At 47.4% G+C, this 20,909-nt stretch overlaps 5 protein-coding genes and 1 long non-coding RNA gene across 15 annotated transcripts; 2 read left to right on the top strand and 4 right to left on the bottom strand.

Moving 5' to 3' along the window:
* Positions 1-66: 66 nt before the first annotated feature.
* On the bottom strand, positions 67-9,614 carry LOC120445944 (solute carrier family 12 member 6). Of its 10 annotated transcripts, none has more exons than XM_039626610.1 (23): positions 9,469-9,614; positions 9,050-9,240; positions 7,802-7,957; positions 5,684-5,875; positions 5,209-5,342; positions 5,068-5,150; positions 4,896-4,998; positions 4,691-4,796; positions 4,498-4,627; positions 4,317-4,435; positions 4,028-4,246; positions 3,816-3,972; positions 3,502-3,761; positions 3,184-3,436; positions 2,767-3,129; positions 2,519-2,705; positions 2,245-2,460; positions 2,074-2,181; positions 1,709-1,762; positions 982-1,074; positions 529-662; positions 328-467; positions 67-270 (listed from the first exon to the last, which is right to left on the bottom strand). In XM_039626610.1, the coding sequence occupies exons 3-23, from the start codon at positions 7,935-7,937 to the stop codon at positions 179-181; spliced, it is 3,279 nt and encodes a 1,092-aa protein (XP_039482544.1). In that variant the 5' UTR covers positions 7,938-7,957; positions 9,050-9,240; positions 9,469-9,614; the 3' UTR covers positions 67-178. The 10 variants fall into 10 exon arrangements, with proteins under 10 accessions (XP_039482544.1, XP_039482547.1, XP_039482546.1 ...); XM_039626613.1 differs by having other exon boundaries at positions 7,826-7,957; XM_039626612.1 differs by having other exon boundaries at positions 9,073-9,240.
* Positions 9,615-10,393: 779 nt separating this feature from the next.
* Positions 10,394-12,550, top strand: LOC120446058 (nucleosome assembly protein 1-like 1). The gene is made up of 6 exons (XM_039626835.2): positions 10,394-10,525; positions 11,006-11,113; positions 11,197-11,665; positions 11,732-11,872; positions 11,936-12,124; positions 12,188-12,550. The coding sequence occupies exons 2-6, from the start codon at positions 11,028-11,030 to the stop codon at positions 12,416-12,418; spliced, it is 1,116 nt and encodes a 371-aa protein (XP_039482769.1). The 5' UTR covers positions 10,394-10,525; positions 11,006-11,027; the 3' UTR covers positions 12,419-12,550.
* Positions 11,667-12,115, bottom strand: LOC120446061. Its single transcript, XR_005615807.1, has 2 exons — positions 11,974-12,115; positions 11,667-11,907 (listed from the first exon to the last, which is right to left on the bottom strand). It is a non-coding gene; the product is annotated as an uncharacterized LOC120446061 (long non-coding RNA).
* A 70-nt stretch (positions 12,551-12,620) lies between the features above and the next one.
* Positions 12,621-13,928, bottom strand: LOC120446059. Its single transcript, XM_039626836.2, has 5 exons — positions 13,754-13,928; positions 13,479-13,685; positions 13,345-13,417; positions 13,111-13,286; positions 12,621-13,053 (listed from the first exon to the last, which is right to left on the bottom strand). Exons 1-5 carry the CDS (start codon positions 13,890-13,892, stop codon positions 12,623-12,625), a joined length of 1,026 nt encoding a protein of 341 aa, XP_039482770.1. The 5' UTR covers positions 13,893-13,928; the 3' UTR covers positions 12,621-12,622.
* Positions 13,929-14,051: 123 nt separating this feature from the next.
* LOC120445515 (histone-lysine N-methyltransferase 2C) lies at positions 14,052-19,108 on the bottom strand. The gene is made up of 9 exons (XM_039625972.2): positions 18,427-19,108; positions 18,250-18,372; positions 18,023-18,192; positions 17,775-17,965; positions 15,744-17,707; positions 15,538-15,682; positions 15,179-15,477; positions 14,811-15,119; positions 14,052-14,751 (listed from the first exon to the last, which is right to left on the bottom strand). Exons 1-9 carry the CDS (start codon positions 19,019-19,021, stop codon positions 14,102-14,104), a joined length of 4,446 nt encoding a protein of 1,481 aa, XP_039481906.1. The 5' UTR covers positions 19,022-19,108; the 3' UTR covers positions 14,052-14,101.
* Positions 19,109-19,515: 407 nt separating this feature from the next.
* On the top strand, positions 19,516-20,863 carry LOC120444800 (protein-L-histidine N-pros-methyltransferase). Its single transcript, XM_039624747.1, has 3 exons — positions 19,516-19,715; positions 19,773-20,057; positions 20,109-20,863. Exons 1-3 carry the CDS (start codon positions 19,623-19,625, stop codon positions 20,646-20,648), a joined length of 918 nt encoding a protein of 305 aa, XP_039480681.1. The 5' UTR covers positions 19,516-19,622; the 3' UTR covers positions 20,649-20,863.
* The last annotated feature ends 46 nt before the right edge of the window (positions 20,864-20,909 follow it).

Genomic DNA, 20,909 nt, shown 5'->3' with positions numbered 1-20,909 from the left:
CGAAATGAAATGCGTGCGGTTCTTATTGTTACAATTTTTCGATATTTTATTTACGTAAAAATAAAATATTTGGACATATGATTGAATATAACAAATTAATAACCTTCTTTAAAAATTTGATTGATTCTTAAACTTGTCTAGTGTTGCGAACTCTTATAAAACTGAGCGATTAATGCTCTTAAGAGTAAATTGTTATAACTTCTCGGCCTCCTCCGCGAACCATTAACACTTTTTCAAGGCCCTCTGTTAATACCTCCAGAAATTCCATATCTACGAAGTGGATAGATGGTTAGTTTATGCTACAGATACTCTCGTTTCAGATCTTACAATTGCTTTCACGCTCCGCTCTCACTTCCCTAGGTGGTCCAGGTAGGTTCATTATGACCAACTGGGCGTCCTGGGACTTTTCTACAATAACCTCGTTTAGTTTTATTGCTGTGTGCATGCGACGAACGTTGAACTCGTCCCTGTGGAAAATATAAAGACAATTAGGACACCATGTAGTGGCCACAGATAACTGATCCATACGGTTTCACACTGGACTTGAAGTCTCCGTCGGCTTTCTCTGTCGATTCATCCTTGTTAGAAGTAGTTTCGGGTGTGTCCGCATTCTCGGGACCATCCAAATCAATTGAGTTACGTTTCTCGTCGTTTTGAGAATCCTGCAGAGTTACAAGCAGTCACATTATCAGATCTTTAAAGTAGTATGAGCCTTGAGTTCGAATGACAAGTGCCGTCGAATTAAAAAACTCAAAAATTAACGTAAAATCAACAATGTAAAAAGCGTAAATATCAGTTAGAACATAACGCAAGTTAACTCAGAAATGGATTTCGCGTTCTACTGTGGATTATGCTTCAAAACTAAAATGTTCCAGGCTTACATTTGATGAGTCGTTGATCTCACTTAACTTTACTTATGTCTTATGTGTTTATCGAGAGATTAGAGACAATGGTAAATAAAAATCTTAAGGCAGTACATACGTGATGCTGTGTTTCTTCTATAGTTGGATCGGCGAAGCGAACTTTAGACGCCGTTTTGGTGGCGTCATAATGGTGGTCTACAATTGTTTGAACCTGAAAATGTCACCATGAGGAGTATGAGAAAAGGTTGGAGCAGAGTGGATGGGCCAATATCAGAGGAGAGGTAGCTATTCTCGGGATGCAAACCGAACACGCAAAGCAGGAAACGCTATTTTTACTTTATTTCCCTAATGATAGTCGAACAATATAGATGGGATCCAAGTCCCATTGCATTGACTTAAAATAAGGATTTTGAATTTAAAGTTTACCGACTTTTCTTTAACCCATTCGATGGGTTATACATTATTTAAGAAAACATTGTTTAAATTTGAAAACGGTCGTAATACAATATAAGAATTATTAAGTACGCGGTCTAAAACTAATCTTTCTAATAAAGGAAAACATTTTATTCTAATCATAGATTATGATAGAAAAAGAGGCGGTGTTGAGAATAATTTGCAATTTGACAGAGTTATATTAGATAGAAGGGTGAGCATTAGCAACATCACATTTACACAACATATAAGGATTATGGTAGGTATGGAAATGAAAGGAGCAGGCGCTCCTGCCGAGAAATGCACTGATGAGATACACACAATCAGGTTTCATACTTTCATACAAAGTTCGGGCAATGAATAGTTTGTATCTTGATATATCGATAAATAGGCAATCTGTTTATACTCTTTACCAAAGACATTTTATTATCACTGGGTGTTTCCTTAAAGTCCATTATAGTCTGAACCTTTTGATTTTCAAATATATAAAGTGTAAAGTTTTAATTTGGATCTCAGATATTAATATGGTATGGAAATTGGAGTTCATGAGAAACGAAGGGCAAAATGGTTTCCTCTTAACAATTACTGAAATCAAAATACGCAACCTTCAAATCGAACGCATACAATAACTATGCTAATAAAGATTAAAGTAAATGAAAGTCTAATGTGCATTATGGCCGTATAAACAAAACAAGAATGAGTTGAATGATTGATGTCCTTCAGTTCGCAGAAGTACAGATGACGTGGGTGGCAGTCGCCCCAGATGTGGACCACTTACCACTTTGGAGTTTTCTTTCTTATTTAAACCTAATGCTCTCAGCATCTGATTACGCTGTTCCATCATCAGGGTCCGCTCGTAGGTGTAAGCGGAAATATCGCTGTTGTTCTGCAGTGAGCAACGATAAAATTATGAATAGGTTTAAGATATATCATTGCTGTCATATCATACCATCTCAACAACTTCAACATCGGCCTCGATTCGGAGATGGTAGAGGAATGTCTTCAGATCCTTCTTCATTTGAATCGAGTTGTCCTCGATTTGAGCAACTGTGAAGATCCTTAGCTTGCAATTGCGCCAGGTGCGGTGTTGCTTCAGCAGGAAGGGCAGCAACATGAGCAGACCACCGTCGTGGACAATCCACCAGATATCAATGTTGCCACCGATCTGAAGAGAAGGACATGTTACACATTGAAAACTTGGGATTCGGAGCGGTAAATACTACTTTGTGGTTTGATTCTGGGTAGAAGTTGATGCCCTTGGGCACCATAAGGGCCATGTGGCAGGCGGCAACCGTGCGGACCGTTTGGATGAAGGTCTTCCAGCTGTTCCTGCCCTCCTGCCGCCAGCTGTACGGCCATCCGATGATGACTGTGTTGGGCTTCATGCCCCCCAGTCCGATGGTTTGGATGCTGTGTGCAGAATTCAGTCATTAGTCGCCTCAGTCATCCCTTAATTGCTAAGCCAACTTACACTGAGCTAAGGCCTTCACCAATCTGCTGGGAAACCAGGACATCGCAGAAGCCCTTCACCTTCTCGTCGGTCATGTACTTGCGCAGCGTGGCCTTCGCATCCACGGCTTTGTTGGTGATCTTGGTGTGGTCGCCCTTTATCACAGACACACAAATCGTCAATCCCTTGCCAGCTTTCAGCTGTGTGGCAAAGGAGAATATCTTCCTGTACTTTGGCAAGAGGTTGTCGTTCAGCTTCGAAAGCACCAAAATTTGCGGACGCCAATTTTTCGTATGCGGTGGGCCTTCCTCCAGGCGGAGGAGCGAGTACCTGGCGGCGGTAAGGGCCATTCCACGAATGCCATCACCCCACTCCTTCTCAGCACTGCAATCAGCGGGGTTACTAGATGCTCTGGGTGTATTTTTATGATTAACTCACCCTCGGTACTCTATGTATTTGTAGATGATGATGGCCATTCCCATAGCAATCAGTGCGAAATACCAGGAAGTCATGATCATGACTGATATGCACAGGGTCAGGCCGATCAGCGACAAGCTCCAGTGGTAGAACTTGAAGCGTGGTCTCCAGTTGGGAGTCCTCAGCAGGGTTTGCACGGCGCAGGCCAGGTTGACAAAGCCGTAGCACATGAGGAAGAACATGGAGAGCAGAGGAGCCAGCAAGTCCACGTTGCCTGTTTTAGCATAGATAATATTATCACAATGTATATACATATAAACGGTACGATCCGATGCTTACCCAACAGGATTCCGCACTGGCAAATGACGATGGTCAGGAGCAGTGCACGGGTGGGTTCGCCACGCTTCGAGGACTTGGCAAACGGAGCCAGGAAGGGGATGATCTCGTCCCTGGCAATCGCCTGCAGCAGGCGAGGTGCTCCAGTTAAACTCTGCAGACCAGCGCCCAAGGTGGAGAGGAAGGAGCCAATCAGAATGACCCACTGATTTGGCCAGGCAATGTTGGCCACCACCAGTTTGCCACCAATAGACTGACCGAATCTGGAATAGTAGGGAAATAAGCCGTGGAAGAGTCTGAAGAACTATGCTACTCACTTGTCCCTCAGCAGGAGATTGTCCACTGTGCCGGCAAAGAACATAACGCTGGACAAGTAGACTGTGCTGGTTGTTAGAATGGCACATATCGTTCCGATGGGTATGCTCTTCTGGGCATCAGCCAAATCGCCCGACCGATTGGAGCCAGCCATGATACCTAGTATAGATTGGGTTGAATATCTGAACAGTTGTATCTGCAAGATTGTATTAACCTGTGACCGATGGGAAGAAGATGCCGATAAGAAGGGTAAACGACGTGGTAATGTCGGCCATGATTTGGTTGTATGACTCTCCACTGGTGTTCTCAATGTCAATTGCATTCTTGCCGTAGGATATGAACTGGCCCTTCTCCAAGAACGAAGGGAAGATGTTGTCGTAGAACACTCCGCTGGCCAACCCCTTGATGCCCTTGACTTTGGTCACGTTGTTGGCTGTGGAAGCAGGATGAGGGAATTTAAGTTCGGTGCGAGAACTAACTCTTCATGTATGGATGAAACTTACCCAGGTAGTATTCCTCGCATTTACCATCTGGGCAGTATATGTCGCGTAAGAAGGAGTCTTCTTTTGTGCAATTCTCGAGCGGGATGTCCTTCAAGAGTCGTTTTCCCAGAACACACATGCTGCAAACGGGTGAGAGAGAGATTAAGTGGCCGCTCAAGGAGCATATTTGGCGGATACTTACTATAGCTTTTCGTTGCCATGGATATTGTCAAATATTCCCACATAGACCGCTATTATCGAAAGGATGACGCAGGCCAGGGCTACCGTCGCGAACTTATTGACGAATTTCACGCCCAGGAACACAATGAGACCTTGATTTGTTGGCGAGACATTAATGTTTGCTCCTCAATAGTGGGGGAGCAGGCTTAACTCACCCATAAAGATGAGCAGCAAAGTGCCGTAGACCCTGAAATTGTTGTACATCGCGTCAGCATCCTTGGTGAAGTCCCCAAATATCGATGCCCACGGCGCCATGTATGTCTGCAATGAATAATTAATGAGTGCTTAAGTAATGGCACTTTTGAGTGGAACTGCGACTGGTAGTGGGAGTGGAAGTGGAAGTGGGGGCTCTTAACTTACCAATACGATTTCCACGGCACCAACGATGTACATCGCCGCTGCTAGTGTGGTGCCCGTATAAAACAACATTCCCACCGCTCCACCGAATTCAGGGCCCAGGGATCTGTTAACGATGGCACCATTAGAGCTGCTACTACTTACTACTCACTACTAATGACATTGCAGTAATTACCGTGATATCATAAAGTAACTCCCGCCCGCCGGAACCACCCCGTTCGTTGCAATGGCCGACATCGAGATCGCGGTTAGCATTGTCTGCAAAGAGGAGTCGGATGAGGTCGAGTGGGAGGGCTCAGCTGCAGGATGCGCTTACCACACAGCAGCAGGTCAGAACAATCAAGAATCCACACACGGCGCCAGCCGTTCCAACAACCCATGTTAACCGAATGAACAATATGACACCAAAGATGTTTTGAATGCATGGCAAGAACACTCCAATTAGGGTACCTTATGAGACATTCACACGTTAGAGCGTTAGATATAAATGGGGAATGTTTGGGGGAAGTGCGCCATGTCGCCAGGTCCATAAAACCATTTAAGGAGGTGCCCGAAAGTATGCACTCAGCACCTCGACAGGCAGACTACACGGTTGCATACTCTGGGACAGCTCTATAATATTCCGCTGCACAGTGAAGGCTGAAACACTTTGAGGGGATTACAGCAATTATTGGTCCACAGCTTTGTTGTGCTGCGAACATTGCGATTCCATTGTGCGGCCTTTTATTTGTACGCCTTTCAATATGGGGGAACATGGCACAAGTAAGTTAATTAATGCGCGGCGAACATACCCATTCGAGCCGATGGAGCTGCCGGCTTTGCATCGGGATCGGTGGCCGCTGGTATCGTGTTCTCATAATTGGCAATTGATGAAATGAACGTTGATATATGGGGCCTGGTCTCCAAGTCATCGTCGTACAGATATAGATTTGGGTCGATGCTGGACTTCTGGTTCTCCTCCGCCCTGTGGATATCCCCTGAGTCTGTGGAAGGAGGAGCAGTGTAGATTGACTGGAGTTAGAACCTCTCACGTTATGTAATCAAGCTACTAAGTAGTTCTACTGGTATACGAGTATATATAAAATAATTGACGACCCTGCGATCCAACGCATACCTTCATTTTTGGTTTCGAGAACTGTACCATTGTGTTCGGATGGTATTATTTCCATTTCATCCGAATCATCTTTTGCACTGTTACTTTGCATGTTAACGTTGGTTGTTTGGCTTCAAACCCTTGCTCTAGATTGCACTTTGTTCACTTAAAATTAGGTAACACTAGAACGTGGTCGAGAACTAAGAACTAAGTGGGCATGGTCCTTCCGCAGGCGGAGCTCCACGCATCGGCGTTATATAACCGAAAGGCGTGGCCGATGCGGTGTATATATTCACATGTCTGGGGACGTGTGCCTATATACTCGAGATTTGGGTTTTCGGGAGTGAGCTCCTAATCGGCAAATGCCCCAGGACCTCGGAATCGAAATCTAGGCGGCTGTGGGTGTGGGTGTGGATGTGGATCAAAAATTGCGTGCAGCAGGCAGGGATGCTGCTGCTGCGAAAGTTGAGCCAGCACGGACCACAAAAAAAAAAATATGTAACCGATTAATTTAGGTCAAGGATTTTCAGGCCGTCGTCGTGGGGCGGTAAATAAATGCCGTAGAGTCGTCCTTTTTCGCCGTCAAGCGGCTCTCGAGCTGGCCAAATGCACCGAAAGTGCGGAATGCAGCTGAAAATGGTTACGAAATGAGGCCTTTGTATGGGAATGCGGGGTAATCCTCGACACCGAGTGGCCCGAGATCCGGGCTCCGGGTCTCCGGGAAAGGACTTTGGACACACTGTGTGGTTGAACGCACTTGTATTCATGTATTTGATTATTGTTAGAATTTCGTCGATTGTTTAAAGTATGTTATTTGTTAAAGGTGCTCAAAAAGAACTGGTTTCTCATGTTTTCTCGTTTTTTGTTGTATTTTTTTATGTTTTTTTAGGTATTTTGTATTATGCGAAAGAAGACTCCTTCTAAAGTTATTTTAGACGAGCGAAAACGCTCAGATGTATGCTACTTTTCGTTCGGATTAATAGAAAAACTAAGAAAACTGTTGGTATTCGGCCGAATAAAAATTATGTTGCCCAGGACCCTGAGCGTTCAATTGAGATGAAATCGAAAGCTTTTGTCTACACACATTTTTAATACACACACACTCGCCGCGGAGAGCGAAATCGAGAGCGATGCTGAGCTGAGCTGAGAAGAGTGGAGAGCAGAAAGAGGAGAGCGGAAAGGGGAGAGCAGAGCAAGAAGAGTGGAGAGAGCCTCGTTGCAGGTGTACACTTCCATTTCTTGGCCCACAACCCACTGCCTTGGCCAGGACCTGCCCACCAGCCAGCTAGCCAGCCAGCAACTCTCGCCCAGCATCCGACGGTCGCTGGAAGGGATTGCGAGAAAGCTGCGCCGCCTGGACGACCCTCTCTCTTTCTCTGAATCATTCTCTCTCTCTTGATGAGAGCTTTCGGCAGGTACAACGAGCTTTGGCTTACAGCAGCCGCGAAATGTGTCACCAGGACATCCTGGACTCGGGCAACTGAGGGCAACTGGGGCAACTCGGGCAACTGGGGCAGCGCAGGATAGGATTGCAGGGCCGTAAGCTCTATCCGGGCATACAGTAGTCACTCGAGGGAGGGGAAATGCGTGTGCCTGGGGTGGGCAGACGAAGTGCGCTGATGGAACGAAACACATCAAGGAGCAGGCACAATCTCTTCAAAGTTAATTGTTCGCGTGTATGTATACATTTTTCTTAGTATCTATCTTGCATTCTTTAAAGTCTTCCAAAGGCAGCTAGTATTTTAATAATAAGCTCATAATTAATTATAAAATATAATAAATAATAATAACAAAAATAAAAAGCAAACATCCTTACCATCGTACGACCCATAGTTCTCACCTAGGGTTTCGTCGTGAATGTCCCCCAGTAGCTTGCCGCTCGCAGACTCATCCTGGTTGTAGTCCAACGCGGTGTCCTCGTCAGCTTTCGTAACTTGAAATCTATCTGGCATATTTCCGGATGTAAGGCACTCTGAAATCGGAATGACATTAGTAGCGTCGCTGGCACCACGGAGACCCTCCGGAGGGCACGGCTAGGAATTAGCGATCAAAAGCATTCCCGACGATCGCTAGTCCGGTGCGGCTGGTTCCGAATTCACATAAGCCCCCAAGATAAGGATACCATTTCGTTTGGTTCCGTATTCCGTATTCCGAATTCCAAAGCCCACAAGCCAGCCAGCAACTACTAAGACACTTAGTCTGGCCTCTTCATTTCGGCCGCACCTCAACTGGTTTGATAACCCGTGATCGAAGGTATCTAGTCAGTCGCACTATTTGCATAAGATTAGTCCGCTATCACATGACCATCGAACTTAGTGGGTGACTGCCCGAAATGGGCAACTGCACCTGCGATGTATGCTCCACTTTGGGCCAGAGATAAAGGCCGTTTCCGATCTTTGGCGCTAATCGCCCCGCACTCGCTGCTGCGAGCATAAGATAACGACCATTTAGTGCCATTTAGTGGGTCTCGGCGGTGTTATGTCACCGGCTTGGTTACATAAGACACGACTTGGCGGCCACCTAAGATGCGGTGCGGAGTGGCAGCCGTCGTGTGGGAACAGTTTTGGCGGTTCCCTGACCTTGCCACTGTGATTCGCACCGACTGCTTGAAAGGCGCGCATATACATATGTATGTGGCCTTCAATCCGCGCAGGAGGGCGCTCAGCGAGATCGGGCTCATCCCGAAACCGGGAACGAGTCAGCTGGCCCAGGTGGTGGCCACCAGCAGCGCGCTGATAGGTGCACAAATCTGTTCCCATCGATTGGGTCGTTCACAGCCGCGTACACACAACGCGGGGCAGATAGATTAGCGCAGATACGGGTCTATGTACGTGGAACACAAAGAGCTGCAAGCAGATACATCCAAGTCCGCATGTGCACACACGCACGCACATACTCGTACGCAGATATGTACGTAGCTATGTAGAGGTGGTGGTGCAGGATGGACTGGACGGTGTTACCTAACCCGAGGACGTGCCCACCCAGACGGCTATGACGGGCACTGGACACTGGACGCTCTTCGTGCGGGAATGCTTTTGGCCCTTGGTTGGGGGATTCGATTTACTTGGGAAAGCGCCTTCAACTCGCCTTCACCGACGATCCAACAATCCGCTCCACTCCTCTTCAATCCTCTCCAATCCGATCCAATGCGATCCGATGCGATCCACTTGTGCTGGGCAGAGCCAACGGCAACGTCCTTTGAGGAATTGTGTTTACTTTCGGGGGCTTCGGCTCCTGCTGCCCAACGTTGGTGAACTTTTCAATTGTACGAATAAAATAAAACTATCATATTAAAGGCGCATGAGTAATACAAAATGATTTTCCAGCGTATATACTTTGGAATCGCGAGTGGGGGAAAGCGTAGTATTAATGAAAAGTCTAATTGAAATCAAATGTAAACGCATAGGGGACGCCGAGTGGCGATTGTATTTTGGAAAACACGTCCGCCAGAGATATGCTTATGGCAATTAGCACCCATGATACCATCTTATGATGAATCCGCCTCCTCGTCCGTGAACGCAGAAAAGTACTGATTCCGCGCCAAGTTTACAAGGCAGTGAACAGAGTCTAATTGGCTATGGCTATATGGGCATCTGAATTGCGCCGATGTGGGTGTACGTGTGTAAATGCATATATTATATATATATATATATATATATATCTTGAGCCCTAAAATATTTTTAATTTCCAGAATGGCGCGTATATGGCATAATTTCAAAGTTTACACAGTACATTCCTGCCACGTATTTTGGCTTTTTTTCTCTAGAAGTTAATAAACCCGTAAATCGGAACGGATTAAGCGAAATAAGTTCAATCCTGTGCTTTTTTAGCTGGCGCAAATCCAAAATTGTTTAGAATTTACTAATCACTAAGTGAGCCGATAGTTGGGTCAGCATATAAAAACTTGTTGGTCTACGTCCTAAAAAGGAACAGCTTTGAGAAGAGCTCTACAAGATGCTTGTATATTTTAACTCAGGCTCTTTTAATTTTAAGTTTGGATCCTTTAAAAAGAGTTTTAACTCAAGCCTCAGCTGTTTTATTCGGTTTGATTTGGCCGATAGTATCGATAGGCAATTAAGGATCAAATGTTTTCCGACTCTTAAATCGTATCGCTATATTGCTAAAGCAAAGTTGATTTTGCTGAAAATTGTCAAATTAAATAGCTTAATTATGTATATTAAATTAATGAAACTAACCACTGATCTGGCCCAAAATAAAAATAAAGTTTTGATTGTCAGGGGCACTCTTGCCTTTGCTAAGCAAGTAAATGAATTTAAAGTGGAAGATTAAACAAACTAAATTTGTATTATGTAATTAAAATTTGAGATTGACCTATTTAAGTTATTAATTTAAAGTGTAAATATTTAAAAATAATTGTTGTACTTTGAAGGTTTGCGTCTCTGCTATGAGATTAACGTGACCGTAACCCGTCATGAAATAGCACGTTTCGAAAGAAAATGGACTCCCCACCCACGAACCGAAGCGTTCCTTTTTAAACATTTTCGTGGCGGTGCTCATCGTGCGTCTGTTCCAAACGAAGGTAAGTGTCGAATTTCTGACTGATTGCCGGCAATTCGGATGCCCAATTTACCGCCCAGGCACTGACTGTTGGTGTCCGTGGTCGAAGTGGTTGCTAGCCCTCGAATTCCGCCTACGAACGGGCTTCATTCCGTCCACCACGTGTTTTCCCAGACCGCGATGTATGGTAATTCTCTTGAATCGCACATGCACACACACACACTCGCACGCCTATTCGCCGAATGGCGTATTAGTTTTTACAACGCCCTTCTATGAGTGCGAATATGCTACATGTTCAGTAATATTCAGTTGTAAGCGTAAATATGTAGCTCCCTTGTAGCAAGTGCACCCAGTCTGGGATGGCAACACAGTGGGAATTTTCTGTATAAGAATCTGCACATATGCATGTGCACATGTGTACATCAGTCTGTACATCACTTGTGAAAAAGTTGCAGAGTGCAACATTTGCAGTAGCAACCGAAACTAATCGAGAATCTTGCAGTGAGATCAGCATTTATTGAACAATGGACGCCCCAGCCGAAGGAAACGTTGACCCCGAGTCCTGCAACGAAGTCGAGGATGAGAAGTCCGGCTCGGACTGTCAGTCGATGTAAGTAGAGGGGTTTAGAGGGGTCGCGACATTTTGGCAAGCGCAGCGCATCAGAACAATGACGCACACAACCCACTTTTCAGGCCCGCCTACATGAACTCGGTCTTGCGGCGGCAGTACCTGCAGGAAATGGTCAAGACGCTGCCGGCTCCGGTGCAGAATCGGATTGTGTTCCTTAAAAACCTACAGCTGGAGCACCTGAAGATCGAGGCCGAGTTCTTTGAGGAGGTCTACAAGCTGGAGCAGAAGTACCAGGTGCAGTACCAGCCGCTGTTCGACAAGCGCAGGGAGATCATCGAGGGCAAGGTGGACCCCGCCGAGGAGAAGCCCAAGTGGAAGGAACCGGAGCCATCGACCGACAACGAGGCCGATGCCGAGCAGTTCCGCGAGGCCCTGAGCAGTTTGAAAAGTATTCCCAAGGATGCCAAGGGCATTCCCGGCTTCTGGCTGACCGTGTTCCGCAACACGGCCATTCTCTCTGAGATGGTGCAGCCCCATGACGAGCCCGCTATCCGCAAGCTGATCGATATTTCCATCAAGTACGACGACGGGGTGAGTTCTTGGCCACATTCCAGCAGTCCTGTCCGCCTAACCCGCTTTATTTTTATTTCATTTTAGCATTCGTACACCTTGGAGTTCCACTTCGACAAGAACGAGTACTTCTCCAACTCTGTTCTCACAAAACAGTACGTTCTGAAGTCCACCGTGGATCCCGAGGATCCGTTCGCATTCGAAGGCCCAGAGATTTACAAGTGCACGGTAAGCTAGCTGGACACACCAACATCAAGGGATGACTAAACGAATGCGCAAATCAAATTACAGGGGTGCACCATTAACTGGGAGAAGAAGATGAACCTTACTGTGAAGACCATCCGCAAGAAGCAGAAGCACAAGGAGCGCGGCGCAGTGCGCACCATCGTCAAGCAGGTCCCAACGGATTCCTTCTTCAATTTCTTCAGCCCTCCAGAGGTCCCGACCGACCAGGAGGAAATTGATGACGACTCCCAGCAGGTAAACTCAGCCGAGATCTGTTTCCGCTGGGGCTCTTGCTGATCTGTGTTTTGTGCTTTGCAGATCCTGGCCACCGACTTTGAGATTGGTCACTTCTTGCGCGCCAGAATTATTCCAAAAGCAGTGCTTTACTACACTGGCGACATCGTCGACGATGAGGACGACGAGGATGAGGAGGAGTTTGACGAGAATGAGGAGGACGAGTACGACGACGACGATGCACCGCCAGCAAAGGGCCCCAAGGGGCCTGGCGGTAACAAGAAACAGTCGCCCAACGACTGCCCGAATCAGTAGGTTGATGTGGCCGGATTACAGATGTAATGTATATACATAATTCAAATTTGATTTGAAATATATTTTTGGTGAATAAAAACTTAACTACAAACGATATGAGCTGAACTCGAATAAACCTACATGATATTAGAACTCGGTTGACTTTGATTTAAACAAAAATCTGCTGAGGTAGCTATTTCTGATCTTTGATCTGAATGACTGGTGTTATGCACCACCTTTAGCCAGCAACTTTAGCTGTTTTTTGGACAAGTTGTAGGGGTAGTGCAAGCTGGTGGGCACAAAGATTTGCCCCGTGATCTGGCTGTCGAAGTTTTCCTCGTAGCCCACAGTGTAGCCATCTGGTATCCTGGCCGCCTTTTGCCAGGTGAAGCATTCCGGCGGCGTGGAGTTCAGCGCGTAGAAGGGATAGTCGAACGTGTTGATATATATGTCGACGCAGAGGCCATGGCTGCCCAGGTGAAGTTGGCTGGCCACCGAAGGCTGCTTGAGGCCGCAGCTGCCTAGCATTATGTTCCGGTGGCAGGAGTAGACGAAGGTGCCCTTGTCGCGGCTCGAGTGGAAGCACTGCACATGCTTGCCAGCCTTGGAGTGGTCAACTGCAATGGGATCGAACCCGGGTCCGGCCATGTCACACGCTACAATTTAGTACACTAATTACTGGGTGTGGCTGAGATAACACTTGAGATACCGACTGTCTATGCTTTCGATTATGTGGTGTGGCCGTAAGGATCTGCCCACTGCCGAAGCCAGTTGTCCGCCGAAGCTGAAGCCAAACATGTAGCCTCTCTTTGGGTCGAATCCCTGCCTAAACAGCGTTAGGATAATGGAGGATATGGCTCCGGTGAGGACGTCAAAGTATGTGTACAGCCTTTAAGTGGCAGAGAATGAGAATCGGAACTTGGGTTATTGGGTTGGATACTACCCACCACATGTACGAGGAGCTGGCCACCACACTGTAGTCTATGCAAATTACGCATCCGCCGCGGTAATAACTGAGCCCTGAAATGGATATTTCGAGTAGCTTTAATTTTTAGCCTCTACATATGCACAAAATGCTCACTTTCAATAAGTGACAGCGCCCACGCGTCCGAACAACTTTGAATCCAGCCATGCAGAACTATGGCGAACTTGTCCGCGGGCGAGCACCCTGACCCACTGAGATCGTAGGCATCGTCGTAGGCCGAAGTTTCCATGGTTTTGGTGTTGTTCTTGTAGAACACCACCTTCATGGTCTTCTGGGCATCGTACTTGATTCTCTGTTGATACGCTACATAGAAAACCTCGACATGACGCTGATCCAGCAGAAACTTTCTCCATTCTCCACTAAATCCATACCCAAAGTGTCATTTTGTGACTTGGCTGCCTGCTTTTGCCTCAGAATCGCATATCTAAGATTCAGTTTCGAGTGCGTCCCATCAATTAAAAGAACGAAGCAAACAATTAGGATTGAGTGGAAAATACTGAACAACTGCATCGTTATCTGAAGTGTTAACTGAAAACGAAAGGTAACAACAGTACAAACTTCGTATAAAACCAGTTTTGTGTGCCGCAGAGATAACAATTCGATATGGTCGGCAATCGATGAAGAATTGGCTTTGGCGCCAAAAGAGGCTCCATTCAAAAGTGGTGCTTTCTATTAAATATTGCATTTTCTTTATTTCCATTAAAATGATTCCTCTTTTCCTATGTAGAGCACTTTTCATTGTCATCAAAATCTAGAGAGTTGAGAACATTCACATCCAGTTCTGGGTCCGCGTACTCCAGGATATTGAAGTCGTCGCCCATTTCGGAAGTGAGCGACTTGAGTAGGTCATCGTCGTCGCCCTCGCCGAGTCCTCCCAGAAGGTCACTGAATCCGACGTTCTCCAACTCCACGGCGGAGGAAGTGGCCTCCTGCGGCTCGTTCATCTTTACATCCTGCTCTAAGGCCCTGCCTTCAGATGGCTGAGATTTTCCACTTATGCTCAACATGGGATTGTTCTGCGTGATGGGAGTATTCTGCATCATTCCCAGCCGCATTACATCGTTTCCCATGAACAAGTCCGAGTTGGCCCCCATAAGCATGGGCTCCGTGCTGTTCTTCTGCAGCAGGTTCCTGAGCTTCTTGTCCCCAATGGGTTCCGTGCCGTACACTGTGTTCAACTCTAGCCGATTGTCCACGGTTGTCATTTTTAAGGTGCTGGCTGCTGTTGGGTGCACCTGAGTCCTCTGCATCGTAGTCTTAATAACTAGATTATCGTTAACGTTTGGCATCACATGATGCGGGTTGTGGTTGTTGGACGTCACCTGCGCCGGGCCACCAACATAGTTGGGCATGTCGTAGGCATTTCCATCTATACGAAATGTGCGTTATAGTAACTGTAACAAACAAGACTTGAGCTGCAGCACTTACTGTACGTGACAAACATGTTCGGCTGGTCTTCCTTCAGTTTGGGCGGTTGCTTCCACACTCTGCCCAATTCCTCCTGCTTCTGTGGTTTTGGTGGCATAGGTATTTTGTTTTGTTCTCGTCTCTGACGCAGTGCTGAGCGATTGTCCTTGGCCTTCTGCAAGAACGGCGCCTTCTTCTCGTTGCACAGCGAACGCCACCGCTTTAGAATCTGCTTGCAGCGGTCATTCCAAATCGGAAACAACTCCTTCAGGTTGGGATGCTCCGTATTGGCATACAGCACTGCCGAAATGGTGGCCATGAGTCCAAGATCTGCAATACAAATAGGTTAATGAGCACTTGAACCCAACGCTATAAAAACTCATTCGTACCCTCATCCTTGCGCATTTTCTCCGCCGTCTTTTGAGTGCCAGCGTTCAGGGTTTCCGTCACGGGCTCCACAACCTTTTGCTCGTCCTCTGGTCTCTTTTCGGTTTGCAAAACGACCTGGCTCATTATAGTTTGCATATTCTGCTTATTGGCATTGGGAGGCGCCTGTTGTCGGAACTGCAGCTGTTGTGCGGGATTAACCGAAATATTTCCACCCAGATAAAGCTGATTGTGAAACTTCTGATCCTGTGGCAACTGGTTGGGAACCATGAAACTGTCTACAAGCACCGCAGGTGAATCCCTTTGAGGAAAAACAAATTAATAAGCTAGGAATAGACTGGCATATAGACATGAGACTTACCGCATTGGTTTTTCAATAACTTCAGCTGGTGACACCGTATTAACAGAGTTAGACATGTCCAGTTCAGGGACATTTGGCGAAGCCAAAGTATCCAAAGGATGCCTGTTAGCGAAGACAGTGTTCGAAATCTCCGTCTGCAAGGGATCTGTAAAAATATAAACGATAAAACCTGGGAATGAAGTAGTCAGAATTGCTGAAACAATTACCAAAAACGTTGGAAACTGGTGTCGTTCCGTTCTTGTTCTGGATTCCCATTGGCATTTGCTCAATGAAAACAGTTTTGTTCTCAGTTTTCAACTCCGATTTGACTTTCTTCAGGGTCTTCGCTGGGCTCTTGCTCACCGCCAACGTGTCCTGGTTGGCAGAGCTCTTGTCCTCGGGCCGTGTAAAGTACACCTTCATGGAGGCATCGATTTCGTCAGAGGAATCTGACTCTGCCATGACAAGCTCTCCACCTTCCAACAGAGGTTTTCCAAAGAATGCCTCTTGCAAGTACACGGGATAGGCTTCAATCAGCTTGTTCTTTTGCTTCTTGCGTATGATTTTCTTCTTTTTGTCCATGGGCATAAGGGAATTTAATTGGTCAACAACGTTCGCCTCCTCGCTGTCCTTCTTGAGACCTCGGTTGCGCACGGAGAATCCACCAATGCCCAGCTTTTGCAGATTGCGCTGTCGCTTTTTGCGTAAAATGTGCACTCCCTCGTCGTTGGTGGAGATGGTGAAACCCTCGGGAATAGCGTTCTCCGTCCCATCCCAGACCATGCCGTCTTTGTACTTTTCCAGCGCCTCCTCGGCGCCGCCCTCCAATTGTCCATCCTTGCCATTGCCGATGGCTTGTCGCATTTTGCGCTTGCGTTTGATCTCCGTTGACAATGACTTGATCATGCCCAATCCGCTCTCGCTCAGGCACACGCCGTCAATCCAGTGGAGGGCTTCTGGGGCAGCATCGGGCATATCGCTGGATAAGCTGAGATGATTGCGCTCGGCGCCGCCTTTGGCATCGAAAGACGGACCGGAGTTGGCTGTGATGTGCACAAATGCTTTGCTGCCCTGGGAAGCTATGGCCAGCGAATCCTCGTTACCAAACTTGGCATCCGTCAGCGAGTTGGTGCTTCTCGTGGAGCAGCGGCACTTGAAGCACTTGTACACATTGTTGTCGTAGTGGTCAATGGTCAGCTGGGCATTGACGGTGTCGCAGTGGAAGTGCGCCCACAGTTCACAATGCTCGCACTGGATGATCATCTCGCCATTGCTGTACGAGACTTTGCACACGGGGCATGAGGATTGGCTGGTGCAGGATGGACACTCGAGCATGTTGGATTCCCCAAACTCGTTCTTCTCGGTGGGGTTGCGACCGCACTTTTGACACAGCGTACAGAAGGAGCACTTCCAGTTGCCCGTGGGCACGGTTTCCAGCGGAGGATTCACACAGTAAATGTGGTACGAAATGTCGCACTCGTCGCACAGGAGAAGGCGCGCCTCGTCGTTCTTCTTGCCACATCCCTCGCACACGGTGCAGTCCAGGCATCGCCAACCCTTCTGCAGGATGCCTCGTGAAGGTTTCACGCCGGCGCAGTAGGGATGATAGCATTGACCGCACTGCGCGCAGGTGATCATCACCGAATCGCTCTCAATGCCCAGAGAGCCGCACATTACGCAGATGTCTTGCGCTTGGATGAACTTGTCCCGCGCCGAGCAAAGCAGCAGCTTTTTGTCGCTTGTCAGATCAGTTTCTATGCTGCGACTCAGGCAGCGATCGCTCGAGATGTTGGGCAGTGCAAGCTGGCGCCCCTTCCCTCGGGTGCTGCGTTTCTTGTTGATCTGAGACATCACACCCATGCGGTGTAGAACGAACTTTCCGCTTCTACCGCGAACACTCGTAAGGCACACTTTTTTCTTGCCGGTGGGTAGCTTGTGGAGCTCATCGCTCGATGGATCCATTATGGGTTTGCCCTCCAGCGGGTCAAGTTCGATTTCCTTGAGGCTCAGTTGCTCGGACGACGAATCCATGGCGGACAACACGATCGAGTCAATTGCCTGTTGAGATGACCCCGGGCCCGACGAATTACTCTTGCAATTCGGACACACGTAGTCGTAGTCTGGGTTCTGCTCCTTCTTCTTGTGGTAAGCCGTTAGATCCGCCTCTTCGTCACACGTACTGTGCACAAATCTGAAAGGAATCCATGGATAATGATCGAATAAGCATGGCTAATCAGGCAGAAGCGAGTGAAACGTACTTGTTGCACCAGCTGCACTTGACCATTTCCTTGTGCGATGCTGCTCTGTATGCTTTCTGGCAAATCGGGCAGGAAAACCCCTTGTTCCGCTGCTGATAACACGAATCGCAGATTGTATAGTGGCTATGCCAGCGGGAGGAACTGCCGCCGCCAGGAGTTCTTGATCCACAATCCGTGCAGACGCGGCAGCGCTGGAAAGAGTCTAATAAGTACTGGATAACACTTTATTTCAGTCAATGCTGGCTTACATTGCACTTCCAGCCATATTTTGGAATGGCTGAGATGACTGGCCGCAAGCAGGAGGCGTGGTAGATCTTCTGGCACTGCTCACACTTAACGTACTTGGTGTCGTTCGAGTCTTGCTGCCTGCAAATCTGGCATTTGGTGCAACGCGCGCAGTTCCAACCGGAACGGGTATCTAAGGAAACGTAAGGCATGTAACTAACCAAAATCGATGGTACTTGTCAGTAATTACCTGGCAAATTGGCCAGACCAATGCAGGTCGAATGAAAGTGGTCTCCACAGGTACTACACATGATCAGCTTGGACAGATCCCCCAGCGAGGAGCAGGACAGACACTCCACATTATTGTCGCTGCCTGTAAGTCAAGCCATTAGTTTCTAGGAGACTTTACTGCCCAGGAATCACTTACATATCACAGGCACCTGGCTCAAGTGCTCCGTGCAGAAGACCGTAAAGCTCTCCAGGATCAGAAGGCAGCCAGCAGCGGCGGCACACGGCCAATGGTGCACCTGACGGCAGTTCATCTTGCAGTTGATGGAGGCCCCGTAGCGGCCGCAAAAGTTGCACTTCTGCTCCAGGAACTCCGCAAAGTGCGTGGCAAAATACGCGGCATCCGTATCGCTTATTTGACTTTTGCGCAGCGACCACATTATACACATGCGGTGCACGTAGACGAACCCCTCGTCCAAAAATTCGGCGGGATGCACCACCTCCGGCTGTCCAATCTTGTCCAGCTCGTAGTGGCACTCGCCCGAATTGGAAGCAGCCTGTTTGGGACCGTAGAGCAGCCTGGATCCGTCCTCCCTCAGCCGATCCGTCGGATATTTATCCTTGATCTCAGCGGGCGCGGGCGCCTTCAGTTGGAGAATCTCGCCCTGGCCCAAGGCACTCTTTTCGCCGAGATTGCATAAACAGCACACCTTGCCCGGAAACTTCTCCGGGAAGTACGGCAGGTCGTCGGCCACCGCCTTCTCCTCCATGCTCACAACAACGTTCGTGCTCATCGTGGATTGATGCGTTTCATTAAAATAACAAAAAATAGCCGCCGCTTATTTTGTATACATTACTCGACAGCTAAATAAAATGTGAGCGTGCATCGTGCCCTAATGTTATCGAACAGGCGTCGAAATTGTCGGGAACGATGTGAGTTCGCAGAGAGGGTAATGCAAACAAGTTAATGTATACAGTAATAGGATATTCATTTAAAGGGTTTTCTTATACAACAATATATATTTAATAACATTCAAAGAGCTAAACAAATATTTAAATCTTCAGATATTTAAATGCTATTTATTTTAAGTAAGTACCAATTTATTAGAGCTCTTAATACTTGGGTATTAAAGTACTGAATTATTTCATTCAATAGTTTAATGTTATGTTTAAATAAGTTAGAACTTTTGTGGGTGCTGTCACGCCTTCTTATCGATAGACTATGTCTAATCGTATGCAGCTGTTTAAACTGCAACTCTGCAAGACACCAGAATCCAGCCCTGGAAAATACCGTACTTCAGTTCTTCAAACGGGAAAATGATGGCACAATTCATCTGAAACACACAACCGTAGAAAATGTAAATAAAAGCACAATTATAAATTAACTTTGTGATCATGGCTGTTTATCGACCCCGCGGCACCCTGGCCAGGGTAATCCACGCCAAATTCCACAACGACAACTCTCTGGAGGACATAGACACCCGAAAGGTAACTTGCATTCCCGAATTAAGCTACAAATTTTCCTACAATATGGATGCATTTCAGTGGTACTGCCTAAACCATGAGCTGCCGCCGAGATTCCAGGCGAAGTTCGTGCCGCTTGAGCCGGATGCCACTACGGTGAGCTGGCTGGAGCGCACCAAGGCGCTGTCGGCGAACATCTGGACCCACTTGTGGCACGCACTGGCGCGGTCAATTCTGCAGTTCTTCATGACCCAGACGGACATCAACGGATTCCTGAAGCGCGGCTCCATGTTCATACTGTCAGAGGAGCAGTTCCGCAAGCTGCTGGTAGCAGGCGGCTTTCAGCCTGCCAGCGGCCAAGAACCTGTAAGCCAAAATGCTCTTGCACTCGACCACCACTCATCCTTCATATCGTAGGTCACGTTACTGGACATCGGAGCCGGGGACGGTGAGATTTCGCTGCGAGTGGCCAACACCGTGTCCGAGCTGAGCGGAAGTGCCGGGCTGCGCATCTTCGCCACCGAAGCTAGTTGGACAATGCGCGACCGGCTGAAGAAGCTGAACTTCAACGTAATCACTGAGATAGACGGACTGCAGAACCTGGAGTTGATTCTGTGCCTCAACGTTTTGGACCGGTGTTTCGATTCCTTTAAGCTGCTGGAGGACATTCACCTGGCACTCGCTCCCAATGGTCGAGCCGTGGTGGCCTTAGTACTTCCCTACATGCACTACGTTGAGACGAACACCTCGCATCTGCCGCTGCGCCCGCTCCTGGAGAACAACGGGCGGCAGGCGTCGTTCGAGGAGGAGGCAGCCAGGTTTATGGAGCTGCTGGAGAACTGTGGCTTCCGCGTGGAGTCGTGGACCAAGGCGCCGTACTTGTGCGAGGGAGATCTCCACCAGTCGTTCTATTGGTTAATCGATTTAATCGTTGTCATTTCCAAGAAGACATTCTAGATCAAAGCTTCCAGATCTTAAAACAAACCTATCTGAAGTAATTGTATCCGTTTTTCTCGTTAAGTGGCTGCATTGAGAAACTGAGCATTTATACTTATTACAAATGTAGGCTAAAAACTAGTTAAACAATTTATTCTAAAAGAATTACCAAAAATGTAAATGGATAAACACGTTTAAATTAAAGTGCGAGATTCTATGCCGCGTTCGAAACTGAATACTGTTCTCGTTATTGTTAACTTATTGTAGTTATTCTACAGCATT

The sequence above is a fragment of the Drosophila santomea genome, chromosome 2R (assembly GCF_016746245.2).
Source record: "Drosophila santomea strain STO CAGO 1482 chromosome 2R, Prin_Dsan_1.1, whole genome shotgun sequence".
Lineage (NCBI taxonomy): Eukaryota > Metazoa > Arthropoda > Insecta > Diptera > Drosophilidae > Drosophila > Drosophila santomea.
Note: the sequence above shows the minus strand (reverse complement) of the source record. Positions and strands in the feature narration are given on the sequence as shown.

Excerpts from the sequence above, each read along its gene's own strand:
- LOC120445944 (XM_039626610.1), bottom strand. The coding sequence starts at position 7,937 with ATGCCAGATAGATTTCAAGTTACGAAAGCTGACGAGGACACCGCGTTG. Across the intron at positions 4,436-4,497 it reads CATGGCAACGAAAAGCTATA|CATGTGTGTTCTGGGAAAAC; the intron begins GTAAGTATCCGC and ends ACCCGTTTGCAG. Across the intron at positions 1,075-1,708 it reads GTGATAATAAAATGTCTTTG|GTTCAAACAATTGTAGACCA; the intron begins GTAAAGAGTATA and ends TGACATTTTCAG.
- LOC120446058 (XM_039626835.2), top strand. The coding sequence starts at position 11,028 with ATGGACGCCCCAGCCGAAGGAAACGTTGACCCCGAGTCCTGCAACGAA. Across the intron at positions 11,666-11,731 it reads CCATCAAGTACGACGACGGG|CATTCGTACACCTTGGAGTT; the intron begins GTGAGTTCTTGG and ends ATTTCATTTTAG. Across the intron at positions 12,125-12,187 it reads TTGATGACGACTCCCAGCAG|ATCCTGGCCACCGACTTTGA; the intron begins GTAAACTCAGCC and ends TGTGCTTTGCAG.
- LOC120446059 (XM_039626836.2), bottom strand. The coding sequence starts at position 13,892 with ATGCAGTTGTTCAGTATTTTCCACTCAATCCTAATTGTTTGCTTCGTT. Across the intron at positions 13,686-13,753 it reads GTCACAAAATGACACTTTGG|CGTATCAACAGAGAATCAAG; the intron begins GTATGGATTTAG and ends TTTTCTATGTAG. Across the intron at positions 13,418-13,478 it reads GGCGCTGTCACTTATTGAAA|GGCTCAGTTATTACCGCGGC; the intron begins GTGAGCATTTTG and ends TATCCATTTCAG.
- LOC120445515 (XM_039625972.2), bottom strand. The coding sequence starts at position 19,021 with ATGAGCACGAACGTTGTTGTGAGCATGGAGGAGAAGGCGGTGGCCGAC. Across the intron at positions 17,966-18,022 it reads AATATGGCTGGAAGTGCAAT|CGCTGCCGCGTCTGCACGGA; the intron begins GTAAGCCAGCAT and ends GACTCTTTCCAG. Across the intron at positions 15,120-15,178 it reads GAAAATGCGCAAGGATGAGG|ATCTTGGACTCATGGCCACC; the intron begins GTACGAATGAGT and ends TTTGTATTGCAG.
- LOC120444800 (XM_039624747.1), top strand. The coding sequence starts at position 19,623 with ATGGCTGTTTATCGACCCCGCGGCACCCTGGCCAGGGTAATCCACGCC. Across the intron at positions 19,716-19,772 it reads AGGACATAGACACCCGAAAG|TGGTACTGCCTAAACCATGA; the intron begins GTAACTTGCATT and ends GATGCATTTCAG. Across the intron at positions 20,058-20,108 it reads CTGCCAGCGGCCAAGAACCT|GTCACGTTACTGGACATCGG; the intron begins GTAAGCCAAAAT and ends TTCATATCGTAG.